At 35.7% G+C, this 23,000-nt stretch overlaps 1 protein-coding gene across 2 annotated transcripts in view; it reads right to left on the bottom strand.

The window, feature by feature from the left end:
- The window catches only part of LOC127846093 (metal cation symporter ZIP8-like), a 113,317-nt gene that overhangs the window by 26,112 nt on the left and 64,205 nt on the right, over positions 1–23,000 (bottom strand). For both annotated transcript variants that reach the window (XM_052377279.1, XM_052377273.1), the window contains 3 exons: positions 22,319–22,472; positions 17,905–18,074; positions 13,936–14,064 (listed from right to left, as the gene is read on the bottom strand). In XM_052377279.1, coding sequence (XP_052233239.1) covers positions 13,936–14,064; positions 17,905–18,074; positions 22,319–22,472 — 453 coding nt within the window. The remainder of the gene's footprint in view (positions 1–13,935; positions 14,065–17,904; positions 18,075–22,318; positions 22,473–23,000) is intronic.

Consider the following 23,000-nt stretch of genomic DNA (forward strand, 5'->3'; position numbering starts at 1 on the left):
TAAATATGGCCTCTCGAGTGTTAACAAGATTTTACTATAGCCATATCAGGAAAAATGCCCTGCCCCTTGGAAGCCATGTTTTTCAAGCAAACATAATTATTTTCGAACTCATCCAAGATATCATTGAGACCAATCTTCTGACCAAATTTCATGAAGAATGGACAATAAATGTGGCCTCTACAGTGTTAAAGGGATCTTTTCACAGTTTGGTAAATTGACAAAATTGAAAAAAGTTGTTTCAGATTCGCAAATTTTCGTTTTAGTTATGATATTTGTGAGGAAACAGTATAACTGAACATTTACCATAGTCCAATATAGCCATTGTATGTATCTTTTGACGATTTGAAAACCTTAAAATGATAAAGCGTTGCAACGCGAAACGATTGAATAATTTGGAGAGTTCTGTTGTTGTCGTTTAATTTACGAAACTACGAAGATTGCTTATATAAGGTATCAAATACTTGAATAGTGTATACCCGGCGGAATAACCGAGAGGGCTAATGCGTTTTTACTTCAGACTAACTCCACGACTCCAGGGGTCACTGGTTCGAGCCCTGGTACTGGCTACTTTTTTCCCTTTTTAAAATAATTTTATTCTTGATTTTTTACTGGAGCTTTTAAGATCCAATGTTTACATTTATCAATATAAAGCTTTTAATGACAAACTTCAAAATATGCCAAAATCTGTGAAAAGGCCCCTTTAACAAGGTTTTACTATAGCCATAATATATAGCCATATAAGGAAAAATGCCCCGCCCCTGGTGGCCATGCTTTTAAAGCAACCAAAACCATTTTCTAACTCATCCAAGATATCATTGGACAAATCTTCTGACCAAATTTCCAGATGATCAGAAAATAAATGTGACATCTAGACAAGGTTTTACTTTAGTCATATAAGGAAAAATGCCCCGCCCCCGTGGTGGCCATGTTTTTCAACCAACGGGCATCATTTTTGTAATCGTCCAAGATATTATTGGGATGAATCTTCTGACCGAGTTTCATGAAGATCGGACTATAAATGTGGCCTCTAAGTGTGTTAACAAGATTTTACTATAGCCATATATAGCCACATAGAGAAAAATGCCCCGCCCCTTGGCAGCCATGTTTTTCAAGCAAACGTAACCATTTTCGAACTCATCAAAGATATCAATAAGACAAATCTTCTGACCATATTAAATAAAGATCGGACTATAAATATGGCCTCTAGAGTGTTAACAAGGTTTTACTATAGCCATATAAGGAAAAATGCCACGCCCCCTGGCGGCCATGTTTTTCAACCAACGCATCATTTTCGAACTCTTCCAAGATTTTATTGGGATGAATCTTCTGACCAAGTTTCATGAAGATTGGACAATAAATGTGGCCTCTAAAGTGTTAACAAGATTTTACTATAGCCATATATTTTGCCATATAGAGAAAAATGCCCCGCCCCTTGGCAGCCATGTTTTTCAAGCAAACGTAACCATTTTCGAACCTATCAAAGATATCAATAAGACAAATCTTCTGACCATATTTCATGAAGATCGGAAATAAATGTGGCCTCTAGAGTGTTAACAAGGTTTTACTATAGCCATATAAGGAAAAATGCCACGCCCCTGGCGGCCATGTTTTTCAACCAACCGGCATCATTTTCGAACTCGTCCAAGATATTATTGGGATGAATCTTCTGACCAAGTTTCATTAAGATTGGACAATAAATGTGGCCTCTAAAGTGTTAACAAGATTTTACTATAGCCATATATAGCCATATAAGGAAAAATGCCCCGCCCCTTGGCAGCCATGTTTTTCAAGCAAATGTTACCATTTTTGATCTCATCCAAGATATCATTGGGACAAATCTTCTGAGCAAGTTTCATGAAGATCGGAAAATAAATGTGGCCATTAGAGTGTTAACAAGGTTTTACTATAGCCATATAACGAAAAATGCCCCGCCCCCTGGCGGCCATGTTTTTCAACCAACCGGCAGTATTTTCGAACTTGTCCAAGATATTATTGGGAAGAATCTTCTGACCAAGTTTCATGAAGATCATGAAATAAATGTGGCCTCTAGAGTGTTAACAAGATTTTACTATAGCCATATTAGGAAAAATGCCCCGCCCTTTGGCAGCCATGTTTTTCCAGCGAACGTACCCATTTTGGAACTCATCCAAGATATTATTTAGACCAACCTTCTGACTAAATTTCGTGAAGATTGAACAATAAATGTGGCCTCTAGAGAGTTAACAATGCAAATGTTGATGCGACGGGGCACGACGGACAAAAGGCGATCACAAAAGCCCACCATGAGCATGTTGTGCTCCGGTGAGTTAAAAAAAAGTCTGATAAAGGGAGACAACTCAAAATATGCATTGTTACTGATTGTTCATCAAAGTTACCCCCCTTGTTTTAAAATCAATCTATGTTTAGTCATGGCGACCTTGACTTTGAAGATATCGACGTAATTATTTCGCGGGACACACCGTCCAATGATGGTGAATAAATGTGCCAAATGATTTTAAAATCTGACAATGAACGACATAATTATGGCCTGGACAAGCTTGTTCTGCCCCCCCGCCGCAGCCAGTCCACCCGCATTCGCCAATCTAATAACCAATTTTTGTTCCTTCGGAAATCCTGGTTAAAAACTTAATATTTTGAAATGGGGAAAAATAAAGTAAACTTGTCGCTAAAATCTAACTGTGACTTTAAAAAAAGTGTAGTTTCTACCATCAATCATGGATGAATAACAAAAGGTATTTTTGAACCAGTTTTACCAGTTAGTCAGTTCAAAATGGCCTAAGGTTTGGTTACATCACAGCATGTTTATACCAAAATCAATATTAAAGCAAATAATCCTGTAAAAATCATATACAAATCTTTAACTTGTGTTCTGCGGGCGGAGACATATGCCCCTCCAAACAGGGCTTTGAACTATTGACCCCAATTTCAATAGGGGTCATCTACTGTCCAAGGCCAATGCACATGTGAATTATCAAGCCAATCGGTCAATTCTTTGATGAGTTATTGATCAGAAACAATTTTCACCCTTATTGTGACAGTATCCTTGACCTTTGACCTAGTGACCCCAATTTTGATAATAGTCATTAACTGTCCAAGGCCAATGCATATGTGAACTATCAAGCCAATCAGTGAATCAGTTGAAGTTTTAATGATCGGAAACAATTTCACACATAGTTTGTAACAGTGACCTTGACATTTGACCTAGTGACCTCTATTTCAAAAGGGGTCATCTACTGTCCAAGGCCAATGCACTTGTGAAGTATCTAGCCAATTGGTCAATCGGTTGACAATTTACTGATCGGAAACAATTTTCACACTTTGTGTGACAGTGACCTTGACCTTTGACCTATAGACCCCAATTTCCTTCGGGGTGATCTACTGTCTAAGGCAAATGCACATGCGAAGTTTTAAGCCAATCAATCAATTCATTGACGTGTTATTGATTGGAAACTTTGTTCACACATCGGAAAATCGAAAACGATTTTCAGACTTAGTGTGATTGTGACCTTGACCTTTGACCTAGTGACCTCAATTTCAATAGGGGTCATCTACTGTCCAAGGTCAATGCACTTGTGAAGTATCAAGCCAAATGGATAATTTGTTGACGAGTTACTGATAGGAAAATTTTTTCACACTTAGTGTGATAGTGACCTTGACCTTTAACCTAGAGACCCCAATTTCATTAGGGGTCATCTACTGTCTTAGGCAAATGCACGTGCAAAATATCAAGCCAATCGCTAAATTCGTTGACAAGTTATTGATCGGAAACTTTTTTCACACTAAGTATGATAGTGACCTTAACCTTTGATCTAGTGACCCCAATTTCTGTGGGGGTCATTTACTGTCCAAGGCCAAAGCACATGTGAAGTATCAAGCCAATCGGTCAATACATTGATGAGTTATTGATTGGAAAGGATTTTCAAACTTAGTGTGATAGTGACCTTGACCTTTGACCTTGTGACCCCAATTTCAATAGGGGTCATCTACTGTCCAAGGCAAATGCACATGTGAAGTTTCAAGCCAATCGGTCGATTTGTTGACGAGTTATTGATCGGAAACGAACTGGTCTACGGACAGACAGACAGACAGACAGACAGACAGACAGACAGACAGACAGACAGACAGACAGACAGACAGACAGACAGACAGACAGAATAAATATTATTGAAATACAAGAGCAATAAACTGCATTTTAAGAGATCTGTTCTGCAGATTAAACTTGTTCTTAATTAAAATGCAACCAAGTGTATATGGATCTGATGTGGTTTAAAATGCAATTTGACATATCAAGCAACATCTATGTTCAAATGTTTTTAAAGTGCAAGTTCTTTGTTAACAAAATATTTTCCCATTAGTCATAATACCCTACATTTGTTAACTTTCATTAAATCCGGTTTCTGATGTGTTGTTGATGAGTTCTAAAACAGCACTTACAAGTCGAACTTTCAAAATAAAAGTTTTAAATATGTTCACAGGTTTTCACAAAAAAACAAATATGCAAATTAAGGGGAACTTTAGAAGATATGTAACACAATTCATCATTGTATGCAATTGACTGCTCAAGTTTGGTCTAGGATATGGCTTTTTTTTATTTGTAGTTGTTTTTCTAAGAAAAGAAAGTACATCATTTTACAGTTAAAATAAGCCTAATTTAAAGGGATCTTTTCACGGTTTAGTAAATTGACAAAATTGAAAAAAGTTGTTTCAGATTCGCAAATTTTCGGTTTAGTTATGATATTTGTGAGGAAACAGTATTACTGAGCATTTGCCATGGTCTTATATAGCCATTATATGCATCTTTTGATGATATAAAAAGCTAAAAATTATAAAGCGTTGCAACACGAAACAATTGAATAAATGGAGAGTTCTGTTGTTGTCGTTTAAATTTGTGAAACTACGAAGACTGCTTATAAAATGTATAAAATACAGATCTTGTGTATGCTTGGCAGAATAGCTCAGTTGGTTAATGCGTTTTTACTTCAGGATGCTGGCAGTCACTGGTTCGAGCCCTGCTGCGGGCTACTTTTTTTCCCCCTTTTTAAATTTTATTTTTGTTTTTTTACTGGAGCTTTTAAAATTTAATGTTTACATTTATCAATATATAGCATTTAATGGCAAACTTCAAAACATGCCAAAATCTGTGAAAAGGCCCCTTTAACTATGTTATACTGGTAATTTGAATGTAAAAAAATAAACAAGTTGTTAGAGAAAAATGTCTTTGTAATTGTTTTTCCTGTCTGGTTGATAGGATTCAAAAATTCAAAGAATGCTTAACATATTATTACATTTTTTAGGCTTAGAGAAGAGTTGAACATTTGAATTACCATAAAGCCGCAGTCATCATGCTTTATAAATGTTGTTCTTTTCATTGTGAAACTATAATAAGTGAAGTTCATACAAACATTTAGTGAAATCTATGCTTTGTTTATCAACATTGAAGTTTCATAACAAATTTTTTCTTTTTTCTTTAAAAAAGAGAAGCTTTTTATGGTTGTTAAAGAGAAAACAAATGATCCACCATCTTAATGTAATGTCAGCAAGGCCATATGAGTTTCCATTTAACAAGGGAAGTTTGTGTTGAAAAAGTACAGACACTGGTTATATAGTCTAGTAGGAATGGAGGTCCATGGTGCATGATTGGAACCTTTTTTTTTTAATATGCTGATGATGTTTTACATTATCTTGGGATAAAAGAAAATTTTGGTTCCCAAGAAAAAATTCATGCCCACGGGGTCTAAATCCAAGATGGCCACCAAGATGGCCGACCAAAAACACAGGAAATGCCGTTTGTTCGCAAATGACACAAACAACATATAGTTTCCATGATTTTGGTAAGCTTTTTAATTTTAGCAATTTAGAACATAATTATTCTTATTCAACATATAAGTTTTTTTGGTAAAAAATTAAACATTGTATGAAAAAAATGTACTATATCAATGAAAAAAATGTAAACAAACATATGTTTTTGTCCTTATAACATGTTTCAATTTGTATCTAAAAATAGTTTAGGTACAATTATTATCCTAACTACATTTAAACATACCTATTGGACTAAGGAATATAAATGTATAATATTTCATGTGAATATTATAATATAAATGTGATAAGGAAGACAAGAAAAGTGGGTGGGGTAAAGGACAAATATAAAGAAGAAATGCCTAATGTGCATATTGATATATTTTGAGATAGAGAGGCTTGTTAACTTGTCATGTTTATGTATTTTGATCTTTTTGATACTTGTTAAGTGTATGCACATTGTTATGCCCCCGGTAGGGTGGCATATAGCAGTTGAACTGTCCGTCAGTCCTTCCGCCCGTCTGTCCGTCCGTCCAAAAACTTTAACATTGGCCATAACTTTTGCAATATTGAAGATAGCAACTTGATATTTGGCATGCCTGTGTATCTCATGGAGCTGCACATTTTGAGTGGTGAAAGGTCAAGGTCAAGGTCATCCTTCAAGATTAAAGGTGAAAAAAAACCAAGAGAAGTAAGAAGCTTTAAAGGGAGATAATTTATATTTATCATTTGGAAGGTACAGATCATTTTCACAAGGGAAGTTATATTTTTTTAAGGGATATATTAATAAAAAGGCGGCGCAGTATCAGGGGCTTCCGCTGCATAATGCTAAAATTTTATTAGAAAATGCTGATGATAATCTACATTTTTTGGGGTGAAACATTATTTGTGTACCCACGAAACTTATTGATCACATGGTATCTAAAGCCAAGATGGATTCCAAGATGGCTGCCCATAAACCTATAGAATACTGTGTTTGCACGAATTGTGCAAACAACATCTAATTTCGACCGTTTTGGTTAGCTTTTTAACTTAAGGAATGTATAAATATTATTTAAAAAAAAACAACAGTTAACTGTTTTTGATGAAATATATTACATGAATATATTATATGAAAACATGATTAAATACAGGTTAAATTGGTACACAAAATGGTTGTTTTTGCGTATGACATTTTCAAGTATTACCAGAAAAGCTTTTTGATGAAATTAACATGTTAACTGCATATATAAACCATAAAGAGACTTCGGAATAAAATGATATATTATTTTGTGTGAAAATAATCCATGATTATTATATACAAGAAAATAAAAGTGAATGGGGCAAATGACAATCTGAAGAACAAATGCCTAATATTAGATAATAGATCATGTTTTTAACTTGTTATGTTAACGGATATATGGATTTATTTTCATTCTGATTAGTGCATGTACTTTGCATGTAATTAGAAGCTAATTCCACTAACTCATAACAGTATTGTTAATAAAAATAGGACAACAAGATCATATAAGTGTATGCACATAGCTAACGCATTTAAATCCCTGAAATGAAAAACACTGTTATAAGATGTAATTTAAATTGTCCAATAAAACACATTGTTTCGAAACAAAGATTGTTATTTTTACACACAAAAAATCTGCTTAAGATGTGTATTTTTTTATTCTTTGGGAGGGGATGAGGGTAAAGTGTCAATGCTGTTTACTAAAACTGAAACACTGCATAATACACAATTGCGGGACAAACTCTTAGTCTTTACTAAATTATGAAGTATCTATATTGTTCTTGTAACGCCGCTTTGAATTATTATTTTTTGACCTTTGACCTTGAAGGAAGACCTTGACCTTGAAGGATGACCTTGACCTTGAACTTCCATCACTCAAAATGTGCAGCTTCATGAGAACGCTGCTTTGAATTTTATTTTTTTTACCTTGAAGGATGACCTTGACCTTGAACTTCCACCACTCAAAATGTGCAGCTTCATGATAACGCCGCTTTGAATTTTAATTATTATTTTTTTTACCTTTGACCTTGAAGGATGACCTTGACCTTGAACCTACACCACTCAAAATGTGCAGCTTCATGATAACGCTGCTTTGATTATTTTTTTTGACTTTTGACCTTGAAGGATGACCTTGACCTTGAAGAATGACCTTGAACTTCCACCACTCAAAATGTGCAGCTTCATGATAATGCCGCTTTGAAATTAGAAAAAAACAAAAAACCTTTGACCTTGAAGGATGACCTTGACCTTCTACCACTCAAAATGTGCAGCTTCATGAGAACGCGGCTTTGAATTAATTTTATTTTTGACCTTGAAGGATGACCTTGACCTTTCACCACTCAAAATGTGCAGCTTCATGAGATACACATGCATGCCAAATATCAAGTTGCTATCTTCAATATTAAAAAAGTTATGGCCAATGTTAAAGTTTTCCGACGGACGGACAGACGCCATATATTTGACATTTGACCTTGAAGGATGACCTTCACCTTCACCTTTCACCACTCAAAATGTTCAGCTCCATGAGATACACATGCATGCCAAATATCAAGTTGCTATCTTCAATATTAAAAAAGTTATGGCCAATGTTAAAGTTTTTCGGACAGACAGACACCATAAATTTGACATTTGACCTTGAAGGATGACCTTGACCTTGACATTTCACCACTCAAAATGTGCAGCTCCATGAGATACACATGCATGCCAAATATCAAGTTGCTATCTTAAAAAGTGAAAAAGTTATGGCCAATGTTAAAGTTTTTTTCGGACGGACAGACAGACTGACGGACACTGACGGACAGTTCAACTGTTATATGCCACCCTACCGGGAGGTATACAAATTATTTTTTTGGGGTGGGGGTGGGGGTGGGGGGGTATAGTGTGAGGGTTTGGTGGTCATTTATTAGATGCTCTTTAATTATTAAAAAAATAATGGGGGGGATTGAGGGGGGATTCGGGGAGTGGGGGGGGGGTTGGGGGTGTGGGGGATGGTTTGGACGGAGTCAATTGTGGTATGTCAGGTAATGGTTGTTTTGTCAAAGTATCAATCAAATATTATCATAAATAAAGAAGTCATGGCAATTTTAGCAAAATATAATACTTTGACCTTGAGAGTCAAGGTCATTCAAAGGTCAAGGTAAAATTCAACTTGCCAGGTACAGTACCCGCATGAAAGTATTTTAAGTTTAAAAGCAATAGCCTTGATACTTTAGAAGTAAAGTGGATCTAAACACAAAATGTAACCATATATTCAAAGGAACTAAGTCAAAAAAGGGCCATAACTCCGTAAAAATGACAACCAGAGTTATGCAACTTTTCCTTTACTGTCCCCTTATGATAGTTTGCGAGTGTTCCAAGTATGAAAGCAATATCTATGATACTTTAGGGGCAAAGTGGACCAAAACACAAAACTTAACCAAATTTTCAAGTATAAAGGGCCCATAATTCCGTCAAAATGTCAGTCAGAGTTACATAACTTTGCCTGCACAGTCCCCTTACGATAGTTAGTAAGTGTTGCAAGTATGAAAGCAATGGATTTGTAACTTTAGGAAAAAAGTGGACCTAAACACAAAACTTAACCAAATTTTCAATTTTCTAAGTATAAAAAGGGCACATAATTCTGTCAAAATGCCAGTCAGAGTTACATAACTTTGCCTGCACAGTCCCCTTACGATAGTTAGTAAGTGTTGCAAGTATGAAAGCAATGGCTTTGTAACTTTATGAAAAAAGTGGACCTAAACACAAAACTTAACCAAATTTTCAATTTTCTAAGTATAAAAAGGGCACATAATTCTGTCAAAATGCCAGTCAGAGTTACATAACTTTGCCTGCACAGTCCCCTTACGATAGTTAGTAAGTGTTGCAAGTACGAAAGCAATGGCTTTCATACGTTAGGAAAAAAGTGGACCTAAACACAAAACTTAACCAAATTTTCAATTTTCTAAGTATAAAAAGGGCACATAATTCTGTCAAAATGCCAGTCAGAGTTACATAACTTTGCCTGCACAGTCCCCTTATGATAGTAAGTAAGTGTTGCAAGTATGAAAGCAATAGCTTTGATACTTAAGGAATAAAATGGACCTAAACACAAAACTTAACCAAAATTTTCAATTTTCTAAGTATAAAAAGGGCACATAATTCTGTCAAAATGCAAGCCAGAATTATCTAACTTTGCCTGCCTAGTCCCCTCATGATAGGTAGTAAGTGTACCAAGTTTAAATGCAATAGCATTGATACTTTATGAGAAAAGTGTACCTAAACGAAAAACTTAACCGGACACCGACGCTGACGCCAAGGTGATGACAATAGCTCGTATTTTTTTTTCAAAAAATAGATGAGCTAAAAATGATCAATTATCTTAAAATATATCAACATGCACATCAAGCATTTTATCTTCAGATTGTCATTTGTCCAATCCACTGTTATTTTCTTGTATATAATAATCTTCGATTACATTGACATAAAATAATATATAATTTTATTCCTAAGTCTATTTATGGTTTATATATGCAGTTGACATGGTAATTTCATCCAAAAAGCTTTTCTGGTAATACTTGAAAATGTCCTACGGAAAAACAACCATTTTGTGTACCAATTTAACGTGTATTTAATCATGTTTTCATAAAATATATTCATGTAATATATTTCATCAAAAACAGTTACTTGTTGTAGTTTTTTTAATATGTTAAATATTCCTTACATTAACAAGAGCACCGCCTTGCACGTGCAGACCGCTCATCTATTTTCTTTTTAAAGGTGAAGGGAGTCTCATTTTCAATCACAAAGGAGGGAGGGGTGGAGTGAAGAGGGGTGCATTGTGTGGGGGTGAGGACATTTATTTCATTATCTTCCAAAAATCCAAAAAAAATAAAAAAAAATCGGGGGGTGGGATTCTTGGGTGCGATGGTTGGACGGTATTTCAAACATAAAATAATAAAAATAAATATTTGTGTTTTTTAACTGTTTCAAAAAAAAAATTGGGGGGGGGGGGGTGTGAGGTGGGGGGGTATAGTGTGAGGGTGTGGTGGTAATTTGTGAGATGATCAAAAAAAAAAAAAAAAAAAAAAAAAAATTTAGGAGGGGGGGGGGATGGGGATTCAGGTGGGGGGAGGGGGGGTGGGGGGGATTCTTGAGTGCGATGGTTGGACGGTATTTCAAACATAAAATAATCAAAATAAATAGTTTTGTTTTTTAACCGTTTAAAAAAAAAAATGGGGAGGGTGTGGGGTGGGGGGGGGGGTATAGTGTGAGGGTGTGGTGGTCATTTGTGAGATGATATTAAAAAAAAAAAAAAAAAATAGGGGGGGATTCGGGGGGGGGGGGGGGGGGGGAAAGGGGGGGCACAGGTGATGGTTTGGGTGGAGTCTATTGTGGTTTATCAGGTAAGAGTAGTTTTGTCAAAGTATCAATCAAATCTAATCATAAATAAAGAAGTTTTGGCAATTTTAGCAAAATTTAATAATTTGACCTTGAGAGTCAAGGTCATTCAAAGGTCAAGGTAAAATTCAACTTGCCAGGTACAGTAACCTCATGATAGCATGAAAGTATTTGAAGTTTGAAAGCAATAGCCTTGATACTTAAGAAGTAAAGTGGATCGAAACACAAAATTTAACCATATATTCAAAGTTACTAAGTCAAAAAAGGGCCATAATTCCGTAAAAATGACATCCAGAGTTATGCAACTTGTCCTTTTACTGTACCCTTATGATAGTTTGCGAGTGTTCCAAAAAAACATGTATGAAAGCAATATCTATGATACTTAAGGGGTAAAGTGGACCAAAACACAAAACTTAACCAAACTTTCAATTTTCTAAGTATAAAGGGCCCATAATTCCGTCCAAATGCCAGTCAGAGTTACATAACTTTGCCTTACGATTGTTAATAAGTGTTGCAAGTATGAAAGCAATAGCTTTGATACTGTAGGAATAAAGTGGACCTAAACACAAAACATAACCAAATTTTCAATTTTCTAAGTATAAAAAGGGCACATAATTCTGTCAAAATGCCAGTCAGAGTTACATTACTTTGCCTGCACAGTCCCCTTATGATAGTTAGTAAGTGTTGCAAGTATGAAAGCAATAGCTTTGATACTTAAGGAATAAAATGGACCTAAACAAAAAACTTAACCAAAATTTTCAATTTTCTAAGTATAAAAAGGGCACATAATTCTGTCAAAATGCACGCCAGAGTTATCTTACTTTGCCTGCCCAGTCCCCTCTTGATAGTAAGTAAGTGTACCAAGTTTGAATGCAAAAGCATTGATACTTTCTGAAAAAAGTGGACCTAAACGCAAAACTTAACCAAAAATTTCAATTTTCTAAGTATGAAAAGGGCACATAATTCAGTCAAAATGCACGCCAGAGTTATCTTACTTTGCCTGCCCAGTCCCCTCATGATAGTAAGTAAGTGTACCAAGTTTGAATGCAATAGCATTGATACTTTCTGAGGAAAGTGGACCTAAACGCAAAACTTAACCGGACGCCAACGCCAAGGTGATGACAATAGCTCATAATTTTTTTTCAAAAAATAGATGAGCTAAAAAGCTAACCAAAACGGTCAAAATTAGATGTTGTTTGCGCTATTCATGCAAGCACAGTATTTGATAGGTTTATGGGCAGAAATCTTGGAAGCCATCTTGGCTTTAGAAACCATGTGATCAATAAGTTTAGTGGGTGCACAAATAATGTTTTACCCCAAAAAATGTAGATTATCATCAGCATTTTCAAATAAAATCTTAGAATTATGCAGTAGGAGCCCCTGTTGCTATTAGAGCTCATTGTGAGAAATTTTATACCCTTTGTTAATAAATGATTTTTATCTTTATTTTTACAATTATAATAAAGAGAACATGAAATTTAATATGTCTAAAAACAAGAAATGTGTTTGTCAGAAACACAATGCCCCCTACTGCGCCACTTTTTATTATTAGTATTATATCCCTTCAAAAAAAAAGATCTGTACCTGCCAAATGATAAATATAATTTATCTCCCTTTAAAGCTTCTTAATTCCCTTGTTTTTGTTACCTTTAATCTTGAAGGATGACCTTGACCTTTCACAACTCAAAATTCGCAGCTCCATGAGATACACAGGCATGCAAAATATCAAGTTGCTATCTTCAATATTGCAAAAGTTATGCAAATGTTAAAGTTTCGGGCGGACGGACAGGCAGACGCACGGACTGACTGAGGGACAGTTCAACTGCTATACGCCACCCTAACGGGGGCATAACAATGAGCATACACTTAAAAGTATCAAAAAGATTAAAATACATAAACATAACAAGTTAACAAGGCTGGTATATCTCAAAATATATCAATATGCACATTAGGCATTTTTTCTTTATATTTGTCATTTACCCCACCCACTTTTCTTGTCTTACAAATCACATTTATATTATAATATTCACACATAATATTATATATTTATAGTCCTTAGTCCCATAGGTGTGTATAAATGTAGTTAGGATAATAATTGTATCTAAACTGTTTTTCAGATTCAAATTAAAACATGTTATTTAGGACAAAAACACATGTTTTTTTTAACCTTTTTTTCATTGATATAGTTTGTTTTTTTCATACAATGTTTATTTTTTTACCAACAAACTTATTTGTTTAATAAGAATAATATGTTCTTAATTGCTAAAATTATAAAGCTTACCAAAATCATGGAAAATATATGTTGTTTGTGTCATTTGCGAAAAAACGTCATTTCCTATGTTTTTGGTTGGCCATCTTGGTGGCCATCTTGGATTTAGACCCCGTGGGCATGAAAATTTTCTTGGGAACAAAAATGTTCTTTTACCCAAGACAATGTAAAACATCATCAGCATATTTTAAAACAAGGTTCCAATCATGCACCGTGGACCTCCGTTCCTACTAGACTATATGGATGATAGAAGATCAGTAACTATATGAATTATTTTGGGACTAATAAATTATGTTTATCATGTTTTGCAATCAAGTAAAACAAGTTTATGTAGATCCCAAATTGCACCAGTAAGGTCCTCATATGTTAAATTCTATATTCTATTCTACCATGGGGAATTGCAAAACTCACCCCTAACGAGCCCTATATTATTATTATTTATTTATTTTTATTTATTTTTGGGGGGGAGAGGAAACCTCCTTTTTAGTAATACCTCTCTCCATTCTGTAATCATTTTTAGGATTCGCTCAATATTGAAGAAGGCAAAGATTCCAACTATAACGACCATACTCTTCCACACATGGCTGTTGATGTCTAGCTCTTGCTCTGTAAGCTCCAAAGCCTGAAATGAATACGGACATATATAAGTATTAAATATACATCGGCCGTATTGTGTGAAGAGGGGGTTTAATGCATGTAAGCAAAGTGTTGTCCCAGTCCACACAGGCTAATCAGGGACAACACTTTCTCCTTTCAAGATATTTTTCATTTCAAGAAAGTATTTTTTTTCACAAAAATCCAGTTCAGGCAAGGGTGTCGTCCCTGATTAGCATGTGCTGACTGCAAAGGTGTCGTCCCTGATTAGCATGTGCTGACTGCAGGCAAGGGTGTCGTCCCTGATAAGCATGTGCTGACTGCAGGCAAGGGTGTCGTCCCTGATTAGCATGTGCTGACTGCAGGCAAGGGTGTCGTCCCTGATTAGCATGTGCTGACTGCAGACATCCCTGATTAGCATGTGCTGACTGCAGTCGTCCCTGATTAGCATGTGCTGACTGCAGTCGTCCCTGATTAGCATGTGCTGACTGCAGTCGTCCCTGATTAGCATGTGCTGACTGCAGTCATCCCTGATTAGCATGTGCTGACTGCAGTCGTCCCTGATTAGCATGTGCTGACTGCAGGCAAAGGTGTCGTCCCTGATTAGCATGTGCTGACTGCAAGGGTGTCGTCCCTGATTAGCATGTGCTGACTGCAGTCGTCCCTGATTAGCATGTGCTGACTGCAGGCAAAGGTGTCGTCCCTGATTAGCATGTGCTGACTGCAAAGGCTAATCTTGGACAACATTTTACGGCACAGTCATTAAACCCCTTTTTCACAGAGCACAGCTATAGTATTAATGTAGTAGAAAAACAGACAATTTAAGGTCATTCAAAAGTTAAAGTTTGATCGAGATGCACAAAGAAGTTAAGTAAAAGTTGATACCTTATCATTTTGGGACAGTTTAAATCATTATAATTACAACTTCTGTCACTTTCATATAAATGCTGCATTCTGATTGGATAATTTGTTCACCGGTTTTACATTTTACGATGAACCCACTTTGAATGCAAATTTAATCATGAATATTCAAGGCGCTACTTTCTGGTCATAAACAAGTTCCCAAAATGACGTTATGTTTTGCACGAAACTTAATGGCGGTGTTTTTGTATTGGTCAATATCGAAATGACGTTATATTTTTGGCGCGAACTTCAACGATATACCCGTTTGACAGAGATGAAACCGAAACTGAAAATAGATTCATAAGCTAGATTAAAAAAGAGTTTTATGACCCTTACCACAATAGAATTTCAGCTTTCAAGGGACTGTCAACCACGACAACGAAGAAAAGTTGTAAAATACAGTATTTTTTTACAATCATTAGTTTATATTTATTAAAATATCATGACTAATATATTACATTACTTGAAAAAAGCTGTTAAGTTTTAATATTTTCAGTATATTCATTAATAAATTTTACTGGGTATGTCTTCCAGGTAACTACCAGTTAACTATAAATAACACCAGTAGATTGATCATCATCGTCACGTGGTAATCCCAGTAATGCAAATTGTGCATGCGTAGTGAATTGTATATTTTTTATATATAAAATGACCAATCTACTTACTTTATTTATAGTGTGTATATCGTTATGTCACATATTTTTGCGATGTACTTTCGATTTTACATTGCAAAATTTTATTACCAAATATACTGAAAATATGAACTTGATTCAAGTAATGTAATATACCAGTCATGATATTTTAATCAATATAAACTAATAATTGTACAAAAATACGGTATTTTAGAACTTTTATTTTTTCGTTATTCTTGGTTGACAGTCCCTTTAAGATCAGTTTGTGTCGTAATTATAAGAATTGAATAGCATGTTTCTGCATTTCATTGGTGTATGAACTGTCAGGAAAAATACACCTAATTAATGCATAAAAGCCGTCGGCATTCATGCAAATTAGGCATAATTTTCCTGACAGTTCATACACCGATGAAATGCAGAAAAATGCTATTCAATTCTTAAATAATTATTACCACAACTATTCATTGGACATTTATTTATGTTGTTTTCATTGTTAGATTCATCTATAAATTCAAGATCCTAATGAACAATTACATCCCATGTTTAATTTTCTTTAGCCCGAAAAACTGCAGACGAGACATTTACATAAAATAAACTTCACACTAGTCCTGTGTGTTGTTTATTTCACTAGCTTTACATCTTACAGTGCACAAACCATGCACTTGTCTATTGGATATAGTTAACTTTGTTTAACCCTTTGCATGCTGGGAAATTTGTCATCTGCTAAAATGTTGTCTGCTGAATTTCTAAAATTAGCATTTTTTTCGATTTTTTTAAAAGAATACTATCAGAATAGCAAACAGTTTGGATCCTGATGAGACACCACGTTCTGTGGCGTCTCATCTGGATCCAAACTTTTTGCAAAGGCCTTCAAAATTCGGTCCCAGCACTGAAAGAGATAAGTAGATTAGTCAGAATTGGCTCTGATTGTTGACATCCTTCATGCTCAGACCATGTTTTGCATTTCACAGGCATGTAGTATTTTCATATACCAACTTGCAGCAAAAAGAAGATATAATAAATGACATTTGATTGAAGTGTTTCTTTTCTTAGATGAGACACACATGAAACATATTGATTGTTTTGTCTTAACAATGAAATAGTTAACCCTTTACAACTTAGATACGTGTTTGCAAAATTTGTGTAGTCCCTTCCAAAATAAAAATGAATTTAAGACCTTTCTTACTAGATTTTAAGGCTTCAACTCCAAACCTTAGATACTGTTGAGCAGCAAACAGCATTAAACGTGAACAGACTGCGAGTAACTTGCAGGCTGTTCTGGTTTTATGCTGGTTGCAAAAGCCATTTTCACATTTGCTTCTGATGGGCAAAGGGTTAATTGACATTTGAAAAACAGTGTCCACCTTATGTAGCGATTCCCCCAGCCTGATTATAGCAAAATCATCAACATCAACGCAAATTCCATTTATTCCTATATAAAAAATCAATGAAGTAACATGTCAACCACATTTTCAATTTTTTGAAATGCCATCAAAGTTCATGCTGACAATTATTATGATTGTACAGTATATATTCTACAGTGGGAGAACAAATGGTAATAATTGTGCCAACAAGAGATGTGTTCGTCAGAAACACAATGCTCCCTATTGCGCCGCTTTAGATTATCTTTTTTGACCTTTGACCTTGAAGGATGACCTTGACCCTGAACTTTCACCACTCAAAATGTGCAGCTTCATGACAACGCTACTTTGAAAAAAAAAAAAAAAGAAGACCTTTGACCTTGAAGGATGACCTTGACCTTGAACTTCCACCACTCAAAATGTGCAGCTTCATGAGATGCACATGCATGCCAAATATCAAGTTGCTATCTTGAATATTGAAAAAGTTATGGCCAATGTTCAAGTTTTTTTCGGACAGACGTCAGACTGATATACTGACTGACATACTGACTGACAGACAGTTCAACTGCTATATGCAACCCTACCGGGGGCATAAACAATTGTTTTTACCTTCATCTACATATTATGATCATGCAGCTGTGAAAGCACAGAAGAGCCACCCAGTAATTTAAGAGACTTTGAAAACAACAGCTTTAATGTAACATAGAGACATATGTATGTAAAGGCGGATGGATGGTCTGACAGGTGCATGTATGATTGCACAGTACATGGGGACATGGAAAATATTTCTATGTAACTTTTTCTCACCATCATAGAAACTGTAAACTTAAGATCACAGAAGATCTACATTTTCATGAGTAGTTGTGCCACTTTCAAAATACATGTTATCTTCTCTTAACAGACTTGACTAAAAAAGCTGTACTTTATATGGCTGTATAATCCTCTTCAAGGAAATTGAGAGAGTTCCCTTACCTCAGGTATGAGGAACAGAAGGCTGCTGCCTGCCAAGGTCCCAACGGCTAGACCCACCATGTATATAAGCACCTTTTTGTACATGTCACCATGGATGAACGGAAGGGCAATAACTCCGCCCAGTGAACAAATGTTGATCACCGTTGTGCACAGGATGCCAAATCCCCAGGCTAAAAATTGAAGCTGTTGTTCAAAATAATCCGTAGTTTGGATATGCCAACATTGGAATAAGAACAGCATTCACAAAATGTTAATGCTGTCCAAGTAAGAACAGGATCTCCATAACTTTCAACAACTTGGCTTTAAATTTGCTTACTTATGGAAGGATTCAGATTTAAGTTATTAAGTATTTCTGAAACATTAACATCCATCATTTATATCCAATGAAAACAAGGGCTGTTTGTAAAACATGCATGACCCCCATATGGGCTGTCAGTTGTAGTGGCAGCCATTGTGTAAATATGTTTTTTGTCACTGTGACCTTGACCTTTGACCTAGTGACCTGAAAATCAATATGGGTCATCTGCCAGTCATGATCAATGTACCTATGAATTTTCATGATCCTAGGTGTTAGCATTCTTGAGTTATCATCTGGAAACCATTTTTCTATTTCGAGTCAATGTGAACTTGACCTTTGACCTAGTAACCTGAAAATCAATAGGGTTCATCTGCCAGTCATGATCAATGTGCCTATGAAGTTTCATGATCCTCGGCATAAGCATTCTTGAGTAATCATCTGGAAACCATTTGACTGTTTCGAGTCACTGTGACCTTGACCTAGTGACCTGAAAATCAATAGGGGTCATCTGCAAGTCATGATCAATGTACCTATGAAGTTTCATTTTCCTAGGCGTAAGCATTCATGAGTTATCATCCGGAATCCATTTTACTGTTTCCAGCCACTGTGTCCTTGACCTTTGACCTAGTGACCTGAAAATCAATAGGGGTCATCTGCCAGTCATGATCAATGTACCTATGAATTGTCATGATCCTAGGTGTAAGCATTCTTGAGTTATCATCGGGAAACAAAATTTACTGTTTCGAGTCACTGTGACCTTGACCTTTGACCTAGTGACCTAAAAATCAATAGGGGTCATCTGCCAGTCAGGATCAATGTACCTATGAAGTTTCATGATCCTAGGCCTAAACATTCTTGATATATCATCCGGAAACCATTTTACTATTTCGAGTCACTGTGACCTTGACCTTTGACCTAGTGACCTGAAAATCAATAAGGGTCATCTGCCAGTCATGACCAATGTACCTATGAAGTTTCATGATCCTAGGCCTAAGCATTCTTGAGTTATCATCCGGAAACCATTTTACTATTTCGAGTAACTGTTACCTTGACCTTTGACCTAGTGACCTGAAAATCAATAGAGGTCATCTGACAGTCATGATCAATGTACCTATGAAGTTTCATGATCCTAGGCCTAAGCGTTCTTGAGTTATCATCCGGAAACCATCTGGTGGACGGACGGACCGACAGACCGACCGACATGTGCAAAACAATATACCCCCTCTTCTTCGAAGGGGGGCATAATAAAGCATATTCCCCATACATTGTATGGCTATCTATCATCTTACCACAGGGTTGTCATTATTAACCGATTGCTGATCAAATTCATTGGTTAAAATCACCAGAAAATCGGTTGTTTTTCCTGAATCTTTAAAATTGTGATCGTAAGTTTTGATCATGCATACCGACAATTATTGACGAGGAATAACCGTACTATAGTAGAGCGACGCCCAGTCATTCAGTCAGTCCATTAACTCCGCCTAAGAGCTACTGTTTTCAATGAATTTCTCAGCCAGTGGCCAATATTGATTTTTCCAGCTGTCAATCAAATTCTTCTTGGTAAGCACGTTAACCAATCAGCGCTCAGGCAGCCGAATACACGCAGACCCCACGTGAAATTGTATCAAATAGTTGTACATTTCACAGATTATTACTGACCTTATCTCAATGAATGTTGCACTGTAGAGCGTAATTAACTACTTTTTTTAGTTAGAGAAAAGGTTTCCACATATTAAAAAATGCTCTTCGATTTTCTACCAAAATAAAAGATATAAGCGACCTCTGCGCTACGAAGTTGTTATTCAGCAACTCAATATAAAAGTCCAAGCTTTCCCCGAGGAAGAATGACGTGATGTTATACATGAAGTCTAACTTTGGCATGATTTTCATCTGTACATGAAAAACACGAGAAATGTGTCTCTGTTGCTAGAATTTTCTTAGTTTTCCATGAATAATGAAATCTGAAAATGATTTCGGATAACACATTTGAAAATACTTCAATTAAATAATGCATTTTGTTATACAAATGGTCTTAACACATAATGTAATAAGTAGGTAAATAACGTGTTTTGAGATTGCCAAACTATGCATGCATATAGGTCTACATGCATGAATGACCTGACAACTTCACGATCCGGAATGAAAAGTACTCGGTACAATTTGAAGAAAGGCGCGTTTGTATTCTCAGAAATTTACTTTCACTTTCGCAAACTTTTCTGAAAGGAGGTACTGTACATGTAACAGTTTAGATTGAGTGGTTGATTTGTCGTAATTACTTAATATAAACGGTTCTCAATGCTCTCGAATCAGGTCACGTGATTCACGCATGTTCAATGGGAATTCCCCAATCCCACAATTCAATTTGTATATGCACTTGCGTTAAATGGCGGACCACATTCATCGTCAAAATTGGGCGTAATTTGGTTTTGAAAAAAAGAAATCGTAATAATACTGGATTATCGGGTAATGGATAGAATCGGGTAATGGATAGAATTGGAACATGCAAAGATCTATCAATATAATATGTTTTTACATTGTACTGTATACTAAAAATGTGAAAATCTTAAAATTTTCTGTTCTTTTGAGACCTCATTTTAATTTTTTATGCTCTGAGAATAGCAGTATTTTGTCCCTTAAATGTCTAGAATTCGTTTTCGGTTGGGGGGCTTCGCCCACCTGACCTCCGTACCAGGGCCTTGCCCTGGAACTACAAGAGGGCCTAGGCGGCCCCCTTGAACCCCGGCCGAATCGGTTACTTTTCCAAAATAATCCTTTGTTTACAATCATAATGACAACCCTGCTATCAAGTTCCATCCACCTGGCTTAAGTACTTTTTGTGCTGTTTCACAGGGAGTTTTCCCTTTGTTCCATTGTGTATTACTAATGTAAAGCTTTCCAATTGTATCAATAATTCTTATAAAAGCTTATTGAATAACTTAACAAATTCACAGCCTGATGTTGGATCCATGTACAAAGACGTTTTTACTAAGGATTTACCTGAACATATAAAACTGTTATATTGCATCAGATTATCAGTTGTTTTTAACAAGTTTGCCTTTATAGCTTTTGTCATTGTATTGGTACAACATTCCATGCCAATCAACAAACATTTTAATGATGCATATGTATCACTTCTTTATCAAGATTCCTTTATAATAGTGTTGTTTATTGTGATTTGACAACAAATGTTTTCTGTATTGGTTTTCTATAACCACCTGGTAACGCCAATTATGCAACAATAACACCAAACTAGTATAAAAAGGCAATGCAGACCTCCATCTGTACTGCATTCCTTCTTTATAAATAAATGGTGTTTCTATATTTGGCGTTGCAGTCTGGCTTTCCCCAAACCTCTCACAGAAAAAGTTAAACTACATCAAGGAGTCGTTACATCAAATTTATTCAATTTTCAAAAGACAATTCGATGTACAAATCGTATTCAAAACAACTTTCTTCAAAAAGAAAATATATGAACAAAACGCTTCTTAACAACTTATCTTGACAACAACTCACAACAAAAGTTGTCAAAGCTGTCACAGGATCAGGATTAAAGCGCTCATTCATTTATGTAACTATAGCAACCAGAATGTTTTTCAGACAAACAAACTGAAAAGAGTTTCTAATATTTGTTCATATTTTACAAATAAAGCGAAAAATAAGTCTTAGGGTAAGTTTTATAGTAAACACAAAGCAATCTTGAAACTTAAAAAATTATCTCAGCAATATCTCACATAAGTCTCCAGTGATGTTTTTTATGTAAGGGACAATAAGACAGGAATTTAAGAAGTCATCAACATCTTAATCATGTACCAAGGCGTTTTTCCGAAATATGTATTGATTGCGATGTTATTTCTTTAATATACCAACTTTCATGTTCCCTCCTTGTAGGCAAAAATTTTAATTAGAACACTTGAAACAAAATTACATTCTTGTTTGCATGTGCTGTGCAACCTCACTAATTTAACGACACCATTTGTAAATTTCCAGATGTAGACAAAGATAACTCTTGCACACACTTTGTAAGCTCATGACATTAATTTCTTGTGAGCTTAAAATTAAATCATAATTTGAATTTCTTCAATAGATAAGACAGGTCCATTGGCCCTGAGTACCCACCTTCAGCCTGTGAGGGGCGCTGGTGTTTTTCATGGGTCGCACATTCGCTGTTCTCCAGGGTGTGCAGCAGGATGGTGCTCAGCGTGGCCACCTCAGCCCCGGTGTTGTTCCTGGACAGACCAGACAGCTCATACACATCCTTAGGGTTCAGGCACTGTGGGAACATGGAAATGATGTTTGTTTAACCCATTTATGCCTAGTGGACTCTCCCATCCTTCTAAATTGGACCAATTTATTTCCAAAATTAGGGGTCTAGTATATTTATTTATATATTTAGAATATTTCTTACAGAAATTCCTTTTAGCAAACAGCGCAGACCCTGATGAGACGCCGCATCATGCAGCATCTCATCTGGGTCTACGCTGTTTGCCAAGGCCTCTTTTCTAGACGCTAGGCATAAATGGGTTAACCCCTTACCATTTTAGATACCTATTTTGATGCATTTGTAGTCCCTTAGAAAGCAACATTTAATTAAATACCTTTCTTACTAAATTCAAGTTTTTAAGGCTTCATTTCCAACCCTTAGATACTGATGAGCAGCAAACAGCATAACACCTGAACAGCCTGGGAGTAACTCAATAACAAGCAAATTTTTGAATTGATATACCCTGCCAAATAAATTTTGTTTCACATTAATTTTCATACCATTAAAAATGTATTTAAATTCAAGAGTAATTTATTT

The sequence above is a fragment of the Dreissena polymorpha genome, chromosome 1, assembly GCF_020536995.1.
Source record: "Dreissena polymorpha isolate Duluth1 chromosome 1, UMN_Dpol_1.0, whole genome shotgun sequence".
In the NCBI taxonomy this organism is placed as follows: Eukaryota; Metazoa; Mollusca; class Bivalvia; order Myida; family Dreissenidae; genus Dreissena; species Dreissena polymorpha.